Source organism: Bicyclus anynana, chromosome 2 (genome assembly GCF_947172395.1).
Source record: "Bicyclus anynana chromosome 2, ilBicAnyn1.1, whole genome shotgun sequence".
Lineage (NCBI taxonomy): Eukaryota > Metazoa > Arthropoda > Insecta > Lepidoptera > Nymphalidae > Bicyclus > Bicyclus anynana.
In genome coordinates this window covers 3,115,723-3,136,046 of record NC_069084.1, presented here as the reverse complement: position 1 = coordinate 3,136,046, position 20,324 = coordinate 3,115,723, and the positions used below count along the sequence as shown (strand labels likewise).

Below are 20,324 nucleotides of genomic sequence, written 5' to 3'. Positions count from 1 at the left end.
ACGTATTTCAAACGGTGAAGGAAGAACATCGTCAGGAAACCTGTATACCTACAATAGAATTTTCTTAATTCTCTGCTAGTGTGAAGTCTGCCAATACGAATTGGGCCAGCGTGGTGGACTATTGGCCTAACCCCTCTCATTCTGAGAGGAGTCTCGAGTTCAGCAGTGAGCCGAATATGAGTTGATAAATGATTGGAGATGCGCCGAGTAACACTTTTGGCTAGTAACGAGTACCGAGTTTAGTAGAGTAGTAAAATTGTTTATTTCAAGTAGGCTTAGTTTACAAGCACTTTTGAAACGTCAAATTTGACTATTTGTAGTGACTCTACCACCATTTTAATTTTATTTAAATTTAATTGAGATTCTCAAAGATTTTCTAAATTACTAATAAAAACTTTTTGATTAACACTGTTGTTCTAATTATATCTACCTAAATAATGCTTTTCTTTAACAAAGTATACTCGGCATTCACCGACCGAGTTATTCGGCCGAGTACGAGTATCAAAAAATCCGCCGAGTACGCCGAGTACCGAGTATCAACCGAGTACTCGGCCCATCTCTAATAATGATGATGATGATAATTCGTACAAAGCAATAGTTCTTGGCTACAGAAATAAGAATGTCGGTAGACTTTCCCTGGATGAGCTTTGTCACAAAAAGTAGTAGTAGAGCTACTAAAGTTATTAAAATTCTTCCTTAGCTTTAACATCTAAATTCTAAACCTTTGGTAAAGAAACGTTGCGTAATTAGGGTTTGCTCTTAAAACAGAATAATTAGTCTCGGATGGTTTAAGGTTTACTCTTTAATCTACCCACCTGCTCAGGCCGCTCTTTAATTCCCTTTGAAACATCAAATCCCTTGCGCTCAAAGTTAAGTACCTAACCTTGACCTGTTAAGATACATCTCTACACAAGCAACTGTCGGCTTATTTGTAGCGAAAATGGCGTTTTTTGTCTTTATATACTCGTTTATATTATAACAAGCAGACGCCGCGTGGTTTCACCCGCGTGGTTCCCGTTCCCGTAGGAATATGGGGACAAATAAAGCCATATATTTTGAAGTAGCACTCGGGAATAGTGTAGCTTCCCAAAACAATTTCAAAATAATTATTGAAATGGGTTCAGTAGTTTCGGAGCTTGTTCAATGCAAACAAACAAACAAACTAACAACTAATCAAATTTTTCCTCTTTATAATATTAGTTTAGCTATTTGTCGGCATTTTGTCTATTTATCTTCTCGCGATATGTTGGTCGCATGGTTAGCATACTGGCCTTCTCTCCTTTCAGAGAAAAGAAAATAGAGCTTTGACCCACCATCGCTATTCTAAAGCGGGTTGGCGGTCTTAATTACAAAGTGCTTCACTACAACTGAAGGTGACGTTCAATCGCGGATATAGCTAATTAGAGAATTACAAAGGTAAAGTTAATTGTATTACCGCTTTGGTTAGCTTCACGGGTCATTATATAAACGAGCGTATCAAATCGATTTCACCCAAATTTGAATTTGTTCTCGCCTTGAAGTTCGCACTTGGCGTTAAATAGGAGCGCGTATTTTGCGTACCCCCTTACGGTAGGGGTACGGTAGGGGTAGGGTAGGGGTAAGATAGGGGTAGTTGAAAGTTTACATCGAGTTTCACGCGGACAAAGTCGCGGGCGTCCGCTAGTCTATAATATAAAAACGAATCGCAAAATGCGTTTGTAAGCGCATAACTCAACAACGTATGCACCAAGTTGGCCAATTATTTTTTTTAAATGTTCGTTGAAGTTTCTAGGATGGTTTTTACGGCGAGAAAAATTTAAAAAGACTAAAAAAAAGTTAGGGGTAGGGTATGTAGGGGTAGGGTAGACTTAGGGTAAGTGTAAGGTTGGAGTAGGGTAGGTAAGGGTATGTAAGAAGTGCACAAAAGTCAAAGCGAAGTTTGACCGGGTCCGCTACTTTATTTATAAATATAGGCTTCAGTTTAAATAAATAGTTGTGCGAGGGAAATGTTTTGGTGATTTATGCGACAAACAAATATTAACAAAACTATTCAATAACACTCGAAATATGATATACACAGGGTGCTCGGGAGTATTTCCCATAACTTCAAAGTGTTGATGAGTCCATTTATAGGAGCTGAACTGCATAACTAATATTGTTTTAATTTAACTAAAAAATTAAATCTTTTTATGTTTTCATACAAAGCCTTTATCTATCTCTGCATTTTAAAATACTTGGCTACGTCTTAATTATAAGGATGCGTTTTAAGATCCATTTACAAAAGAAATATTATTCACCGAAAATATTAATTGTTCCTTGAACATTTTTAAATAATTTTCGGTAAAGAATAATACTCCTGAACATCATGTATATTGTTTTAGATATAAATAGCGACTTCAAATGCACTAAATTACAGGTGCCTCGTTTTCTTTATAATCCTATCATCAGATACTGAAGATTAAGATCCCTTAGTCTTCAGAGTATAACGTCCAGACCTCGTAGTAGTAATCATACAAAAAAACTAAAATAATTTGATTGAGAATCACCTACCTCCTCTTTCGGTCGGTTTTGTCGTTAAACAAACACCCTACTTCATACTAAACTAGGACATCCTCTATCGCATTAGATTTTACGTATATTACAATGTATGAAATACAGCCGGAAGCTCTGATGCAATCGATACTATATTCGCTGCCCTTATTGGTGAACACATACAAAGAGCTTTGCACGGACAGAATACTACATATCCTAGTATACTAAACGTCATATTATACATTAGACGCCCTGCGGTCTCACCAGCGTAGTTCTTGTTCTCTTAAGAATACGGTCATAAAATATTGCCTATGACACTCACAAACAACGTGGCTTTCTTGTGGTACAAGAATTTTCAAAATCGGTTCAGTTAATCCAGAGATTACTACAATACTACAAATTTTACCTCTTAATAATATTAAGTGTAAATACATATATTATAAGTACTTATACTCATGTAAATGGTACGTTCATAAACGATTTTGGGGGCGTACTTACTAAATATTTATCTTTTGACCTTTAGGGATAAAACGTGCGTTGGTTTTTACAACCCGGAGCTAAAGATGCTTAAAGTTTTGTCTTTAACAGTGTTTTTTGAAGAGTTGCCATGAAGTTAACTGATTGATGAGTAGGGATATGGTTTCTCATGTGCCGGGGATGATATAAAATAATTACACTTTATTCGGATTAATTATTTGGTCGTTTGAGGCCTCACCTCCTTTGAGGAGAAGCCCAAACTAACCACTCTATGGTTGTTTAATTATTCAATTGCACCTTTCCGCTCTTTCTTCGCAAGTCTTCTCTTCAAGGGTTGCCTGGTAAGATAAGATTGCTTATAGCATTAAGGTCGCATTTGCATGATAATTAAAATTATTAATTTTTAATGTTTTTTACTTAAAAAGTATTTCTTATTCTTCTTATCTACGGTAGGAGCATGGATTGAAATACTTTCAGTTTATACAAAAAGAGGAAGTTCTAGCACAAGCTCTCAAACTATTAAAGACGCCGTAGGCTTAAGTGTTTTGTGTCTTGTGAAGGAGCCTAACAAAAAATGTACGTAGACGTATCGCCAAGCGATTTAGCGTTCTGGAACAATATCGTGTAGAAACCGAAAGGGGTGTGGTTTTTCTTAACAAGTTAGCCCGCAGGTGAGATTGTAGTCAAGGAAACTGTACTAACATGTACTCGTAAACAGTTTGTGAGGTTGTTGGCGTAATCTCTGTATCTACTGAACCGATTTTGCAAATTCTATCTCCATAATAGAAAGACACATAATTTGTGAGTGTCATATATGCTGTATTTTATCCCCGTTTTCCCACAGAAACTAAGCGAGTGAAAACGCGGGGCGTCCGCTATTACACAATAAAAAAAGAAAAACTACGAACTTCTAAATCCGATTGCGTAGGCAGTACAAAACAAACGGAAAATGACCTAGATAAGGGGAGAGGATGCATTTGAACAGCCCTATCTACATGAACACTAGATCCTTTGAACCCTTGTCAAAACTGATAGCATAAACACAAAGCTGCCGGCGCGGCGTTTGTTCATTGGGATCCGTTTGTCGAAAGGCTGAGCACAATGTAAATCTGGCTCGCTTTTATGCTCTAAAAGCTGGCGGTTTACAAATATGTACAATGTATATAGCACGGTTATGAAAGCTGGCTTATGCGCTTAATGCCATGTGGTAGATAGCGTAATTATGCTTGCATTATACCACTACTGTTTGCCCTACGTAAAATATGACATGTTTTTCTTTTCAAAATGAGAGGTTTGGTTTTTGACTCGTGCGTCCGCGATTTATGTGTGCTAACTATTAATTCGACACGAATGATTACTGATTACGATTTTTAAGGAATGCTCAGAACCTTTTGTCTTCCAAATAATTTTAGGCTTTATGCTTGTCGTCGTTATTTAAAGAACCAAAGGGCTAAGCACAGCGTCTATCCGTGTATTATGTGGGGCTTGGATACCTTCAGCGCATTTTGGTAGGCTCCGGGAACTCGCCGGTGCCTCCGTTGCACTACTCCTCTAGTGCTCGTCTAAGAGTGACAATCTAATTTTACCACCAGACCAGATCTGAGACTATGTATAAAATATAAAATCCTTTTTTTTAACGTGGGGAAATCCTCATGGATCGGGGAGGCAAGAAGGTTATGTCGGACTTCAACCGACTAAAACGGTATTCTGTTTTGTTATTGAGATCGCTTAGGGATTACTGAAAGAGTTAACAACTCGAGGACTTATCCGTGGGTGACAGATTCCCCGTGTCTATCACCCGGAGGTCCTAAAATATAAAATCCTAAACCAACCCGAGCCCAAAATAACTCTCTGTTGAGACCCACATCACGACGATGTGCCACAGAGGTCTTTAAAATAAAAAAACCCCTAAACTTCCACTGCGGCTCCTTATCTATTTAGTTAGATTTTATAATACTTATCCGCGAACCGCCCGATATTCCTCAACAAATAATAATAATTTGCCGCATCAATTTCGCTAAGCTTTCTTACGATAAGTGGATTATAGACTCGTTGAGGTCAATTACGAGGTCGAGATTGACGCGTTATCAGTTTGTTGCTTTAATTAGCGACCGAGCTGTAGCCATATTACATAATATCGATTCTCTTTGGTTCTACACGTTTCTACGAACGCTACTGCTACGAAAAAATGTATGGGAATGACATATCCCATTGATATAAAGTAGATCATTTCTTAATGACATTTTATAAGTTTGAAATTTTTACATTACTAATTTCTCTATCTCTGATCACTGCCGATTTTTTATCTTGATAACACATTTGCTCGTAAAGTATCGCTTATTTCACCAATTTCAATATCGTAATGTATCTCGTTACGGACATGTGCCGTAATATAATAATAATAGTAATTCACAAAATGTTGAGCACTTTTCTGACATAAATACTCTTTGCTAAGATTAAAGTACTGTTCGATTTTAGACGGATAAAAAAAGTTTTTATATAACATAACGGTACATGTGCATTATATATTACATTACGGCACATGTGCGTAATCGGATACATTACAATATTGAAATTGGTGAAATAAGAGATACTTAACAAGCAAATGTGTTATAAAATATCATTAATCTGTGACTGAACAACAACTCGTATAGCGTTAGGAGCTTTGTACGTTCGATTTCAAATGTTCGCCGCCGATATTACGGGCGAGTGGAGATAATATCCGTTCCCGGTGCCACAGCTCTTCCGTACGATAGCGTCAGATAGCTTTGAGCTTTGCATGCGATTGGAAACGATGGATTTATTGGTATTTTCCATCTGCGTACATTCTTAGTAAAATGGACTTTAAGTCGATGGAAATTAAAACTACAGTAACATTAGCATTACAGTTGCACCCTAATAAATTTATCTACGAAATTGTGTGTGTTTATCTCTGTCTTATAAGAATAGTGTCGGATCTGATATCAGACGCCTAGGACGCCTTCTATAAATCCCATCCTGTCACCCTATTGTCCGCCTCAGCCTAACACGATCAATATTTTGTCTGTTTCTTGTCTGTCTTTCTCCATTTCTCTGTCTTTCCCTGCTCTCAGTCTTCCAGTTATTTGCTGTTTCCAACATTTTGGTGCGTAGTTTCCTTTCGAAATATCACACGCGCACAATATTCTTCTCTATCCTTACTACACAGTACACAGTGGAATATTGTGTCCTCTGTGTCCACTCTGCCTTTAGGCTTGAGTAACCTCCTCACAAACCCCGCCGTCTCGAAGATTAGCGCCTTGCGTATCCGACTTTTAATCCAATGACGAAGAGAAAGCTTTTTAACATATTGGTGGAAGTTTTATGACATAAGGTCATTCACTGATATGGATACGGACTACTGGATAAACATGGATATTTATTATTTGCAGACGAAGGTGGCGGCAGCTCGGACTCGCGGTCGGACAGCAGCGAGGACGAAGTGACGGAGCACGTGGCCGCCACACCTGTCACAATGGCCGCCGCCAGGGCGCAGGTATGGTCGCCAACCCACTATATTAATGGGTACTTTTCTTACTTATGCCTTTATTGATGTGACAACGTCCTATAAATCGATGAGCGCAGGCTGCACGCACGAAAAAGTCTGTCTCATTGTCACTTTCCGCTTGAACTGAGTCTGCGAGACCGGTACAATCAATAGAGAGGCACGATGGGTCTTAGCGTTCTTCTTCTGACGCATTCATTGATGTTTTCTAATGACGTTAAATCACGTAAAATTGTCGTCTACGTACGTTACTCCTACCACACCTGCCTTTTCTACGTGACCCTTGCATATTGTAATGTTTTGTTTGATAATAATTCGATATCGTTCCTGAGGTAACTTGATCGAGCAAGTATGCTTTGTCTTTGTGTTACAGGTGCCCACCATAAGCGTAACGCCGCACAGTCCAGGCGTGCTCGACGACAGCCTGCAGCAGCTGCGTCGCCTACACGCGGCCGTGCAGCGCATGCGAGCCGCGCCTCTACCACTGCTGGTACACTACACACTCAACTATTACAATAAACGTAACGCCCCACAGTCCAGGCGTGCTGGACGACAGCGCATCAAAAAGCCTCAACTAAAATGATGATGTTGTATCGGCCAAGTCCCTCCGGCAACACCTTGGGGCTCATTCATCAGGACAGGAGGAGCGATGTCCAAGGCTGAACATCGCTACGCTGTCGCTCGGATATCTGCAATAATATGGGGCTTCTGGCCGGGGTGACTCACCTGCAAGTGCTATTCCGTAACGAGGTTTTTTATATCTCCATTACCTCTTTCATTCTCGTTTTCTAGTATCGCATTAGACAGAAAGGAATAGAGGTAAATTCGAAACTCTTGCGAGTTAAGAAAACATCGTAATTTATTTTCCGCCGCGCTTTGAGGTATTTTGATAACAGACACTAATAATTACGAAGATCAAAAGCGTCCGAAGTTTGATTCTCGCGTACGCAATCAATGATGATGATATTGTTTCCAGGCAACAGGCACAAGTCGTCTCAGCACATCGTGTCCGTCACTGTGCAAAGATGGCGTGGTGGAACAGGAGTGTTCCTCGCCCACACACTTGGACTTCTATCCGCAAAGTCGGAAAGGCAGCGGTAAGTGCAGTTACTACACATCCCCAGCCAGGTCTCCAGTTCTGTCAGGCCTTTGATCTTTGCTGAAAACTCGTTGAATTTTTAGTTTTCTTCTGACAATATCCTCTACGAGAAATTATTATTCTTTGTTACTGTACACCAACCAAAATGTTCCTTGTCCCCAGAATTTTTCCTGAACTTGAACAGATTGGTAGCTCGGGGATACATTTGGATAACACTTCTGGGCACTTCTGGATTGATCCTCACTCAGTACATCCTATCCTAACTCCTGAACAATATTGAAATCCCAACCAAATTAATAAAACAAGTCTTAAGTATTTATAATTATTGTTTGACCGAATAGTAATTATGTCGCTTAATTTAATAGAAAAAAATTACTGCGATGGACATATACACAAGTGATTCTATAAGGGTTCCGTGTTTGTACTCGAAAATTCGGAACCCTAAAAATGGACTTGCTTCCTTGAAGGTCTCAATCATTCAACTTGTTCAACCAAAATAGATGGCAGACTGATGTTATGTTTATTTGTGTCCAAATAGCGTGGTCTTCTTTAGACAAAACGTGAGACGAATATCTTCACCATGCGGGTGCCGAGTCTATCGCGTGGCAGAGAGAAAAACTCCGAGCAAAGTCCAGACAAAGTGACCAATGGATGTAGGGTTAAGGAATTCCTTGACAATCAATTAACAGTCCCCTTCTCCGTCTTGTTCTCCCTGCCTAGCCATAGGTACCATCCTATTAGAGCAGCTTTGGATACCCGTTTTAATATCGGAACTCTAAGGAGGTTGAAGTGTCACCTGAGTGTGGGTTTGCAAAATTCATATAATATTCCAATAGATTAATAATTAAAGACTATACTGTTCTGCATCAATTGAATGTATGTTTCAGGTGAATCCCGGCAGTGGGGACTATGGGACCGCCGGGACGAAGGCAGGCGGAGCTCGTGGGCCGCCCTGGAGCCCACCGCGCGCCTGCACGACGCGCAGCGACAACGCAGGTGAACTAATAACTAATAACTAATACTACAGAAATCATTCGTTATCAACGCATATTCGGCTTACTGCTAAGCTCGAGTCTTCTCTCAAAATGAGAGGGGTTAGGCCTATGGTCCACCACGCTGGCCCAATGCGGATTGGCAGACTTCACACACGTAGAGTATTAAGAAAATTCTCTGGTAGGTATACAGGTTTCCTTCACCGTTTGAGACACGTGATATTTAATTTCTTAAAATGCACACAACTAAAAAGTTAGAGGTGCATGCCCTGGACCGGATTCGAACCCACACAGAGGTCATAACCACTGGTCTATCACGGCTTTAACATTATACATCCATAATCATAATTAGCCAATGGACGCCCGATGGCCTATGTCCTCTCCTGAATAACTTTTTAATGACTTGCAAATACCACGGTTTTGAGCCAAACTGCATTCAGGGGCTTCTGTAATCCGCATGTTTTCATTACTGCACGGTTTGTGAAACTCCTCATTATTTTGTGATTCAATAGCTCATTCCAACATACACTGACTGACTCTGAGCCTTATAAGGTCTGTAGTTAACAGTTAGATGCAACATCAACATATCAGCCGACGGACGTCCACTGCAGGACAAAGGCCTTTTGTAGGGACTTCCAAACATCACGATCCTAAGCCGCCTGCATCCAGCGAATCCCTGCGACTCGCTTGATTTCGTCAGCTCCCCTGGTGAAGGGTCGATCAACACTGCGTTTTCTAGTGCGGGGTCGCAATTCCAGCTACTTGGGATGCCAACGTCCATTGGCTCTTCGAACTATTACTTATACTACAGCCTTTCTTGATGAGTACTGTTTACCAACAAACAAATTAAAAATGAGGGTACAAATCACTAGTCATTTCACACCTAATAATCATTATAATTAAATTGTTCTTAAATTAATGAAAATAAATTTGATTAATAAGCTTAGAACAATTAGATATGGTTAATAAATTTTATGTAACATTTTATAAAGAAAACCATACATACTTTAAAATAAATAAGTTATGAAATGACATGCATTTTCTACCTTCATTTCTAATTTATTTGTTGGTAAACAGTACTCATCAAGAAAGGCTGTAGTATAGATTGTTGGTATTATTATGATTATGTTTGTCTTTATGTTAAGAAGACAAACTATTAAAAGTTTCAATATGAAATATTTCAGTGCGCTGAACGGCCACAGCGCGTCGCTGTCGTCCATGGAGTCGGAGGGGGAGGCGCCGCGCCCGGTGCGGCACTCGACGCATTCGCTCAACGACAATGATTTCGCTGTAAGTTATATTGAAACAGTGAGTTTTACTTCAAAAACTTGATTGTTTTAGTATCGGTTAAATAAACATGATGTTGCGGAGTATTTCACATAACTTCAAGGTGTTGACAAGTCCATTTATGGGAGCTGAACTCCATAACCCTAGAATTATGACGGCCTCCGTGGCGCAGTGGCATGCGCGGTTGATTTACAAGACGGAGGTCCTGGGTTCGATCCCCGGCTGGGCTGATTGAGTTTTTCCTAATTGGTCCAGGTGTGGCCTAGGCTAGTTACCGCTCTACCGACAAAGACGTACCGCCAAGCGATTTAGCGTTCCGGCATGATGTCGTGTAGAAACCGAAAGGGGTGTAGATTTCCATCCTTCTTCTAACAAGTTAGCCCGCATCCATCTTAGATTGCATCATCACATACCATCAGGTGAGATTGTAGTCAAGGGCTAACTTGTAAAGAATTAAAAAAAATGTGAAATGCTACCGAGCAATACTTAACACATTTGCACACACACACACAAACATGCACACAGCCACTTCAATTTAATTTCTATGTATCGATGTATCTATTTATTTTATTTATTTATTTAAAGCACGCCAACAATACACATATAAACCATTAAAAACAATACAATATGCCACAAAAAATCTGATATGTATACTAACGCTAGGCGCACATAACATTTTATATAATTTCATGTCAACACTTTCATAATAATTATATGTCAAGCTTATAATAATATTATATTATGTCAAAGTTAATAAAAAAAAGTATACTATTATAAAACATTAGCATAAAAGGAAAACAAATTCATTGAATACAATTATTAAATTAGATTACTAGGTAAAATTACATACAAAATTAAATTAAAGTTGACAATATATTTAAACTTATTCTAAATTATTTATAACAAATAGAAAGAGAAGAAAAGTAATAAACTAAATCTAAGACAATTTATTTAATTAATTATTATTATTATTAAGTACAAAATGGTCGTGTACCTTGTTTTTAAAAACTTTGAAGGAGTTGTGAAAAATGTCAATACCTGGTATGATTTTGGATATTTCATTATATTTGGCACAAATTCGTCTGATAGGGGCCTGCATACCAAGGTTAGTCCTTATAAAAGGAACATGAAATACTTTCGTAGTACGGTAGTGTGGATATCTACGCGGGACTGAAAAAAATATCCTTTCCAGTAAGTTACCACACTTGATTTTATTATTTATTAATTTGTGAAGAAAGCATAAATCAAGCATTTCACGTCTTCTTCGCAGCGGTAACATTTTAAACTGTGCTAGACGCTGGTGGTAAGGCATCCTATGCGACATACCGCTTGATATAAAGGCAAGATGTCTAGTAAATGCTCGTTGTATATTTTCAATTCGTTGAGAATGTATACTATAGATTGGATTCCAAATCACACTAGCAAACTCAAGACAACATCTCACCAAGGCATTGTATAGAATAATTTTGGTCTTACGAGAGAACCCCTTTGTGTTGCGTTTCAAAAATCCCAAAAGCTGTGCACCTCTCTGAACAATATTATTTATATGAGATTTAAATGTTAACTTACTATCAATAGTGACTCCTAAGTCTTTTATCTCCGATAACTCTTGCAGTACTGTGGTATTAATTATCGATGTACAGAAGGACTTCGAGAAGGTGACGGCGGCGCTGCGCGCGGCGGCCGGCGAGCCCGCCAGCGGCAGCGGCGCGGCCCGCCTGCTGCCGCGCCTGCCGCTGCAGAAGTCCGTCTCCACGCCCAGCATCGTGGCCGCCGTGCACCCCGCGCAGCCGCCGCCCGCCGCCAACGCGTGAGTACACCGCCTCACCCCCACCTACTGCCACTTGCACACTTACTATATACTACCTTGAACATTTTCCTAATCTAACTTGAACATTTTCAATATTCTACCTTGAACATTTTCAATATTCTACCTTGAACATTTTCAATATTGTAACTTGAACATTTCCAGTATTCTACCTTGAACATTTTCAATATTCTACCTTGAACATTTCCAATATTCTAACTTGAACATTTTCAATATTCTACCTTGAATATTTTCAATATTCTACCTTAAACATTTTCAATTTTATACTTTGAACATTTTCAATATTGTAACTTGAACACTTTCTAATATTCTACCTTGAACATTTTGTACATCCTACCTTTAATTGTGAACTTGAACATTTTCAACTTACTACCTTTAATTGTGATCTTGAACATTTACAACATACTACATTAACATTAACTATTACTAAAGTCTAACGCTGTGTGGAAACAAATTAAAAATTAATGTAAAAAACGAATGTCATTTCATACCTAATTTACTTAAAATCATGTATTGTATTTTTTTAAATGTTACTCAAAAGATATTAACTATATCTACATTTTCAACATTCCTCCCTTCCCTTTGAATATTTTCAACATTCTACCTTTCTATTATTACTATAACCTTTTTGAACATTCTATCTTTAAACTGTGAACTTTTCAAAATTCAAAATTTATTTAAGTTAAGAAGGAATCTTTTTAGATTAAAACTACTAACTTTCAGTAAAACATAGGCAAACTGTATAATATATCAACAAACCTCATTAAAATTATCAACAAATCTCATTGATGATTATGACAGTTTCAATAATTCAGATTATATCTGTGCATGGTGTTTTTTATTAAATTTATTAAAACTATGTGCATGTTCAATAGTCAGTGTATTTTGTTTTTGCACAGTTTTGCTTAGCTTATACGAGACAAGCACTTCGTGCAGCGTGCAGTCAGAGTAATCACTTAACTTGGTTAATGGACTTTTTTCATGACAATAAATATCGTCTAAATTATAAGTTTTAAAGCAATTTAGGAGTAAGGGTTAAACAAGCTTAATCTCAGCACCTTAACCCATATTAAAATCTGTGTAACTACAGATACTTTTATGATAATTTCATCATATTTGTATTGATGATTTGGTTTTGATAAACGTGCCCTTGGGATTTTTGTTTAAACTAGTAACACATACAAACAATTTTTATTATGTGTAAACTTACTTTGACTGCACGCACAGAAGCACTATAATAAACTAAAAGTGAGGTATTAATTTAAAGTCAATTAAAAATATAAATTTTAACACTTAAACTCAGACCAATTATCGGATAAGACCTGCCTCGCTAGACGTTACTTTTCTGTCAAAATATATAATCAAAGATCTGTTGCGATTATAAAAACTGTCTCTTTATTATAGATGTTTCACTGTTGTAATCGTGTTCGGCGGTTACAGAGCTCCGTAAAAATTTACCTTTTTGTGCAGTTGAATGATGTAAAAAACGGCCAAAATCTTCTAGTTTAGTTTAAGATATATACCAAATCTAAGCTCGTTTTCCTTGGTTGTTCGTGAATTCGGGTGCAATACTGGTCCTCCTATAATTGGTCTGAGCACTTAAATCGTATTCATTTTGAAAGTTGTACCAATTCAAAATGTATACTCGCACGCACATATTGTACGTCCCGCTCGGTGTTAGCTTATCCACGGGTGGTGCGAGCGAGACGGAAAGTGACGAGGACGCGTCGGCCGCGAGCGCGGGCGCCGCCGCACAGGGTATCGGCAGACGGAACAATACGCACCAGGAACACCTCGGGTTGCATCGCTTGGCGTTCTTGGAACAGTAAGTCGACCTTATCGCGATATAATTAAGGTGCATTTTGCAATACCACCAAGGAAAATGGTAACAATGAGGAGACAAGGTCAGCGTAAAATGTTAAGTCGACTTTATTTGATATATAATTAAGGTGCATTTTGCAATGACATCAAGGATAAAAGGAATTTCAGACGAAATGTTATAAGTAAGTGTGATAAGGCTAAAGTATGTCATATAATTTTTGTTCTCAGTCACTTTTTGAGCTTTGAGGTGGCAGTTGAAGATCATGTCGCTTTATAACAAGTTAATGTTACTTACAAATTATTGTAAATCGCTATTATATCAATTGTAATACAGTCTATTTTGCAATAACAGAGCAATAGTGATTAATTTACATTTTGTACGTCTCGCTCTGTTACTCGTTAGCTTGTACACGAATGGTCGGAGATTTGATTAATTTCAATTTCAAATGTCTAAATATATACTGAAAAGTAGCTTTTATTTTTTCTCTTTAATATTTGATAAATGTCCCAAGATTCTTATCAAAACATTCATCTGGTTTATAGTATATTGAAGTTTATGGTTACAATACAGTTACTTTTCAGTCTTCAAGGTGAGTGTACAAGTTCTTTGTTGTTAAAGACATGCCCAAAATATACAGGTATAATGTAAAAGTTCCTGTTTAAATTTAATAATATATAAATAAGTAAAAGCTCAATTGGAATAATATTATATTTTTTGCATGTTAATATTTTATTATAAGCACATTGCTTTGCTTATTGTCTGTTTGAGCGTTTTTTGTTTTACCGTTTTTGCATGTGGTGTGAGATTTTGACAGCAGTGTAAGTAAAATAGTCTGTAAGGTAATTGAGTATGTTTGTTTGTGGACAGAGCCGCGTACGAACACCACGCAGAGAAACGAAGGAAAAGAGGCAGCTTGTTCTTCAGAAAGAAAAAGGTACGCTTTCACTTTGTTTATATTGTAGTCTGTCGATATATTGTGAACTGAACAGACTGATTACAATTTAAAGTGTTATTTTTCGGTATATATCTATCGAAGTGAAACCGTTACATTGCAATTTTAAAACGTCAACTGTCCGAACTGCCCTTGATTGGTCGGCCTTACAGCAGACGGTTCTGTGTCCATAGAGTTAGGAATGAAACACACATGTCAGTCAAATAAAATACTTCAAGAATTGTGACATCACGTATTTATTCATTATTTATCATACCCTAAGAATGACCTAAATGGGCACCTCAATTTTTATATTCTAACCTAACCTTAGATTTGACAAAATTATACTTATAATTTACAATAACAACATTTTACTAATGAAGGTGTTTTATAATGAAGTGTTTCAATTAAAAAAATTAAAAAACGCACTGACCACCCCTCCGATTTTCTTTCTTTTTCTATTTTCTTCGATTTGTCCATTGTAATTTTTTACTATTTTTATTATGCCCCTGTAATATTTTTGTAACGGTTTAACGGTTTCACTTCGATAGATTATAACATACCGAAAAATAATACGTTAAATTGTAATCAGTATGTTCAGTTCACAATATATCGACAGATTACAATATCGCGAGTGAGATTATAAACTGACGTATTTTATAATTTAATGGTGACATTTATACTAATATAGTACGACTACGTTAGCAAGCGCTTTAAGTTATTTAAAATCGTGAATAAGTTAATAAATAATATTTATGTAATTGTTTTCTTTCAAAAGTAGAAAGTCTTGACTATACTTCTGTAACTCTCCTTTGATTAACACACAAAACTTATTTCGATTGTTTTATAAACAAAACTCGACTTTAAAAATCTCTAATATGCAACCGTTTCGCAATACACTAATGAAATATGTAATTAAGTAGATAATTACTATGAAAAATAATCGTAAATATTTGCTTAACATGTCATTAACGTCATGTACAGGACAAGTCGCGCAAGGCGGCGCACGCGTGGCAGGCGGCGGTGACGGGCGCGCACTGCGACTGGTGCGCGCGGGAACTGGCCGACAAACCCGCCTTGTATTGTGACAGTGAGTATATGTAGCTGAGTGTAGTGACGTCATGTACAGGACAAGTCGCGCAAGGCAGCGCACGCGTGGCAGACGGCGGTGACGGGCGCGCACTGCGACTGGTGCGCGCGGGAACTGGCCGACAAACCCGCCTTGTATTGTGACAGTGAGTATATGTAGCTGAGTGTAGTGACGTCATGTACAGGACAAGTCGCGCAAGGCAGCGCACGCGTGGCAGACGGCGGTGACAGGCGCGCACTGCGACTGGTGCGCGCGGGAACTGGCCGACAAACCCGCCTTGTATTGTGACAGTGAGTATATGTAGCTGAGTGTAGTGACGTCATGTACAGGACAAGTCGCGCAAGGCAGCGCACGCGTGGAAGACGGCGGTGACGGGCGCGCACTGCGGCTGGTGCGCGCGGGAACTGGCCGACAAACCCGCCTTGTATTGTGACAGTGAGTATATGCAGCTGAGTGTAGTGACGTCATGTACAGGACAAGTCGCGCAAGGCAGCGCACGCGTGGCAGACGGCGGTGACGGGCGCGCACTGCGACTGGTGCGCGCGGGAACTGGCCGACAAACCCGCCTTGTATTGTGACAGTGAGTATATGTAGCTGAGTGTAGTGACGTCATGTACAGGACAAGTCGCGCAAGGCAGCGCACGCGTGGCAGACGGCGGTGACGGGCGCGCACTGCGACTGGTGCGCGCGGGAACTGGCCGACAAACCCGCCTTGTATTGTGACAGTGAGTATATGTAGCTGAGTGTAGTGACGTCATGTACAGGACAAGTCGCGCAAGGCAGCGCACGCGTGGCAGACGGCGGTGACGGGCGCGCACTGCGACTGGTGCGCGCGGGAACTGGCCGACAAACCCGCCTTGTATTGTGACAGTGAGTATATGTAGCTGAGTGTAGTGACGTCATGTACAGGACAAGTCGCGCAAGGCAGCGCACGCGTGGCAGACGGCGGTGACGGGCGCGCACTGCGACTGGTGCGCGCGGGAACTGGCCGACAAACCCGCCTTGTATTGTGACAGTGAGTATATGTAGCTGAGTGTAGTGACGTCATGTACAGGACAAGTCGCGCAAGGCAGCGCACGCGTGGAAGACGGCGGTGACGGGCGCGCACTGCGGCTGGTGCGCGCGGGAACTGGCCGACAAACCCGCCTTGTATTGTGACAGTGAGTATATGCAGCTGAGTATAGTGACGTCATGTACAGGACAAGTCGCGTGGTTTTACTTTATTGTACCACATGCTTATCTTGAATATTAGCTCCATGCATAACATCTCAAAGAGTTGTTATTTTTATACTGCATTACTAGCTTATATTATGCATTTACTTCATTTTAGTTTCGTCATTTTATGTTTTTACTTAGTAGTAAAGTAATATCGACAGTCTAATATGTTATAAAATACGTTGAAAGTCCCGTAAGTAATGTTTATGTGATTTTGTCCCTTCCAGATTGTACCATGACCGTGCATCAAAACGTGTGCAAAGATTACATAGTGGAATGCAATAAACCTAAATCTTCCAAGGTATGTAATATAACTAGCTGAAGCTCGCGACCTTTTCTGTATTCAAGGTTTTTAACTGACGCGTGAAGTCGCGTTTGGAGATGAATTTCGGAAAATAGTTTATTGGCGAATGCCCACGTCATAATAACTGTGTGCCAAATTTCAGCGCAATTCATTCTGTGATTTGAGCTATGTGTTGATAGATCAGAAAGTAACTTTTGCCTTTTATATAAACACAACGCTTAGTGCTACACGAAGCGATTCTGTAGTTATGACGTTAAGCGACCTTTATTTTTAATACTCTCGCCTTTGTAATATCAGTGTGATATATCCATAGTTTAATGCTACTTTCATTCATCATCATCATCATCGTATCGACGGACGTCCACTGCAGGACATAGGCCTTTGTAGGGACTTCCAAACATCATGATCTTGAGCCGCCTATATCCAGCGAATCGCTGCCACTCGCTTAATGTCGTGAGTCCACCTGGTGGGGGGTCGACCAACACTCCGCTTACTAGTGGACCCCAACGTCCATCGGCTCTTCGAACTAAGTGTCCGCCCATTGCCACTTCAGCTTCGCGACTCGTTGAGCTATGTCGGTGACATTGGTTCTTCTGCGGATCTCCTCGTTTCTGATTCAATCACGCAGAGATACTTCGAGCATATCTCGTTCCATCGCCCGCTGTGTGACTCTGAGCCTTCTTATGAGGCCCATAGTTAGAGACCAAGTCTCGGAACCATAGGTCATCACTGGCAACACGCACTGTTGTCTTTAGGCTACCTTCATTATAGTGGGTCAAAATGTAATAACTAATACATACAATACAGTGAAATGATCAATTTATTTTCCACAGACTTCAGTGGGAAAGTCACTCAGTGCCAGCGGTAAAAGCAGCAAAAGGAGTTCTGTGTCCGGTCAATCTCAAAATTCAAATAGGTGAGAGATTTGCTATCTGTGATTATTATAAAATTAAACTCTACATATTAATCTATGAATTAAATGCATATCATATAAAAATAACTTAAAAAGTTTTTTTTCAATACAGCATTTTGCGAATAATTTGTGTGGCATATATTTTGCTGCTTGTTTTTTCATTGCAAAGGTATGGGCGATCAAGCGAGGCTAAGAAGATGTCATTTTCCGCTGTATAAAGGCGGGTACACACTTGTGTAATGCAATATAATTTTTAAAAAATATAGTGTTTATGGTACTGTTACAATAATTGTGTTCCCGTATAAACCGGAAAGTTAATAGCTCAAGTAGAGGATTTGGTGCTACTTTTTTGCTAGTAATAACTAAATAAATGCTTTTTTTGGAATAATTCCGCAAAAGTTGGAAATTGGAAATTGTATTTTGGTCACTTCATTTATTGCCCATCAAAAAAATAATAGACACAAACATGACTGTTTCACGGAAGTAAATGCATAAAAAGAGCATATCAGTGGCAAATAAGAACTCGCAATGCAGTAATTCAGAATTCGCGTTAAATTTCGCGATACATTACATTACATTACACAAGTCTGAACCCGCCTTAATGCATTTAAAATTTATTTGCGTGCAATAAACATATGGGATTCGTACTACTGAGACAAAAGGTTGCAGACATGCCAAATATTGCGTACGTGGCCCAACTTTTCGTGTGATTTTACGTTTTTTTATTTAAGATTTGATTATAAGAAGATACACAAGTATGAAACACTGATTTTTTTGTAATACCACTTGATAGTGTTTAACACTTATCTCCTTCCACGCTGTTACAATGTTTGCTTTGTATTATTGCTAGTTGGTTCTTTATTACATTTTGTTTTCATTGTTTTAATTTCGCTCGGTTCAGTTCATCTTTTTCAGTTCTTGTGTGTGCTGTCTCTATAGTTTGGTTGGTTTTGGGGTTTTGGTAATGTCTTCTTATGAGTGAAACAAAATTTGGCGATGTGAATGGATTGAGGTGTCATATACATTTAACATTATTATTCAAATTCTCTGAAATATAAAATTTAGTCCATAAACAAAACATTAATATTTCAACATTAATTTCAATATTCAAATGGTATCTAGTACAATATTAAAAAAAACTCTTATTATGTTATCACAATGAAACATGATATCAAGTCAAGGATATCTTATAAAGTTCGTATAATATAAATAGGTTCGTATATTATATACAAAATATCTAAATATCTGTTTGGGGCATTGAAACCATATATAAATGTTTTTATTAAGATGTGTATCGTAGCAATATTTTACAAAGATTTGCAAAGAGATTTGAGAAAGATAAAAAATACAAAAGACAATAAATAAATTAATGTATTGGCTCTTCCATCGTTGGCATATAAAACTTAGTCTTTCTTTTGAAGCTGAAAGTCACAGCTCAAAAATCAAAGAATTTGAAAGACTTCTTAAATCCAAATTCAGAATTTGACCAACCACATTCCAATAAAAGACACCTCAGTCAGTTCACAAAAAAAACATTGGGGCTAAACGTCCATGTATACGAATTGGTGTTGGTGTAGCAAGAAGCAGTCGACCGGCTGTTACTCCCCGTGGCGACGCGTGGCGACCAAGCTCGGCGTGCAGTAAGTGCGAGCATCAACCCACGTACATTGTGCGCGACTGTTTTAGCGTATTTTCATCGCGGCACTTAAAAAAAATACTTTCCGCTGTCAAACACTACGGAAAAGTAGGTAATGTTTAAGTGCGTTTCAGACTGTAATAGAACTACCAATTACAGCTAAAATTAGTGTTACATTTGTGCACACACGTTTAAATACACATTTTATTATCAACAAGAACAGGTCCTTTATCTAGTCAATATATAACATTCCAATTATATATATTTTTATATCTATATATAATTGGAATGTTATAGATTGGCTAGATAAAGAAAAACTTTTTATGAACAGTTAAAATATATAGATTTTACATCAAGTTGAAATGCAAAATTTCGCTGTGTCTTTCATTTAACTTTGCTACTGAATAGATCACCCCAAAACTAGTAAATTGTTGCAAACACGTTTAATTTGGATGACAATAATCGTGCATTGTTGCTGACGTCATTCTAAATTCAATAATCCAATATGATGACTTGCTTGAAAAATACTAATGGAAAATTAATTGAATTACTAAAGTAAATCTTAATTTTATAATACTTGTTTTAAACTAGAGATTTATGATATTTGTTTTTCATTGTAGTTTTTCAATTAATACATTGTGAATTAGAGAAATAAAGAGAAAAATGTAACTAGTTCATTCCCACATCTGTATGTTT

The 20,324-nt window shown here is 38.4% G+C and overlaps 1 protein-coding gene across 4 annotated transcripts in view; it reads left to right on the top strand.

Annotated features, from left to right (window-relative positions):
• Positions 1-20,324, top strand: part of LOC112045559 (rho guanine nucleotide exchange factor 28) — a 71,858-nt gene that overhangs the window by 13,356 nt on the left and 38,178 nt on the right. For 3 of the 4 annotated variants that reach the window (XM_052884472.1, XM_024081790.2, XM_052884481.1), the window contains 11 exons: positions 6,399-6,502; positions 6,885-7,001; positions 7,488-7,608; positions 8,498-8,606; positions 9,787-9,892; positions 11,533-11,699; positions 13,399-13,542; positions 14,407-14,473; positions 15,455-15,560; positions 17,003-17,076; positions 17,913-17,995. In XM_052884472.1, the coding sequence (XP_052740432.1) occupies positions 6,399-6,502; positions 6,885-7,001; positions 7,488-7,608; positions 8,498-8,606; positions 9,787-9,892; positions 11,533-11,699; positions 13,399-13,542; positions 14,407-14,473; positions 15,455-15,560; positions 17,003-17,076; positions 17,913-17,995 (1,198 nt within the window). The remainder of the gene's footprint in view (positions 1-6,398; positions 6,503-6,884; positions 7,002-7,487; positions 7,609-8,497; positions 8,607-9,786; positions 9,893-11,532; positions 11,700-13,398; positions 13,543-14,406; positions 14,474-15,454; positions 15,561-17,002; positions 17,077-17,912; positions 17,996-20,324) is intronic. The other variant, XM_052884478.1, reaches the window with a different exon arrangement.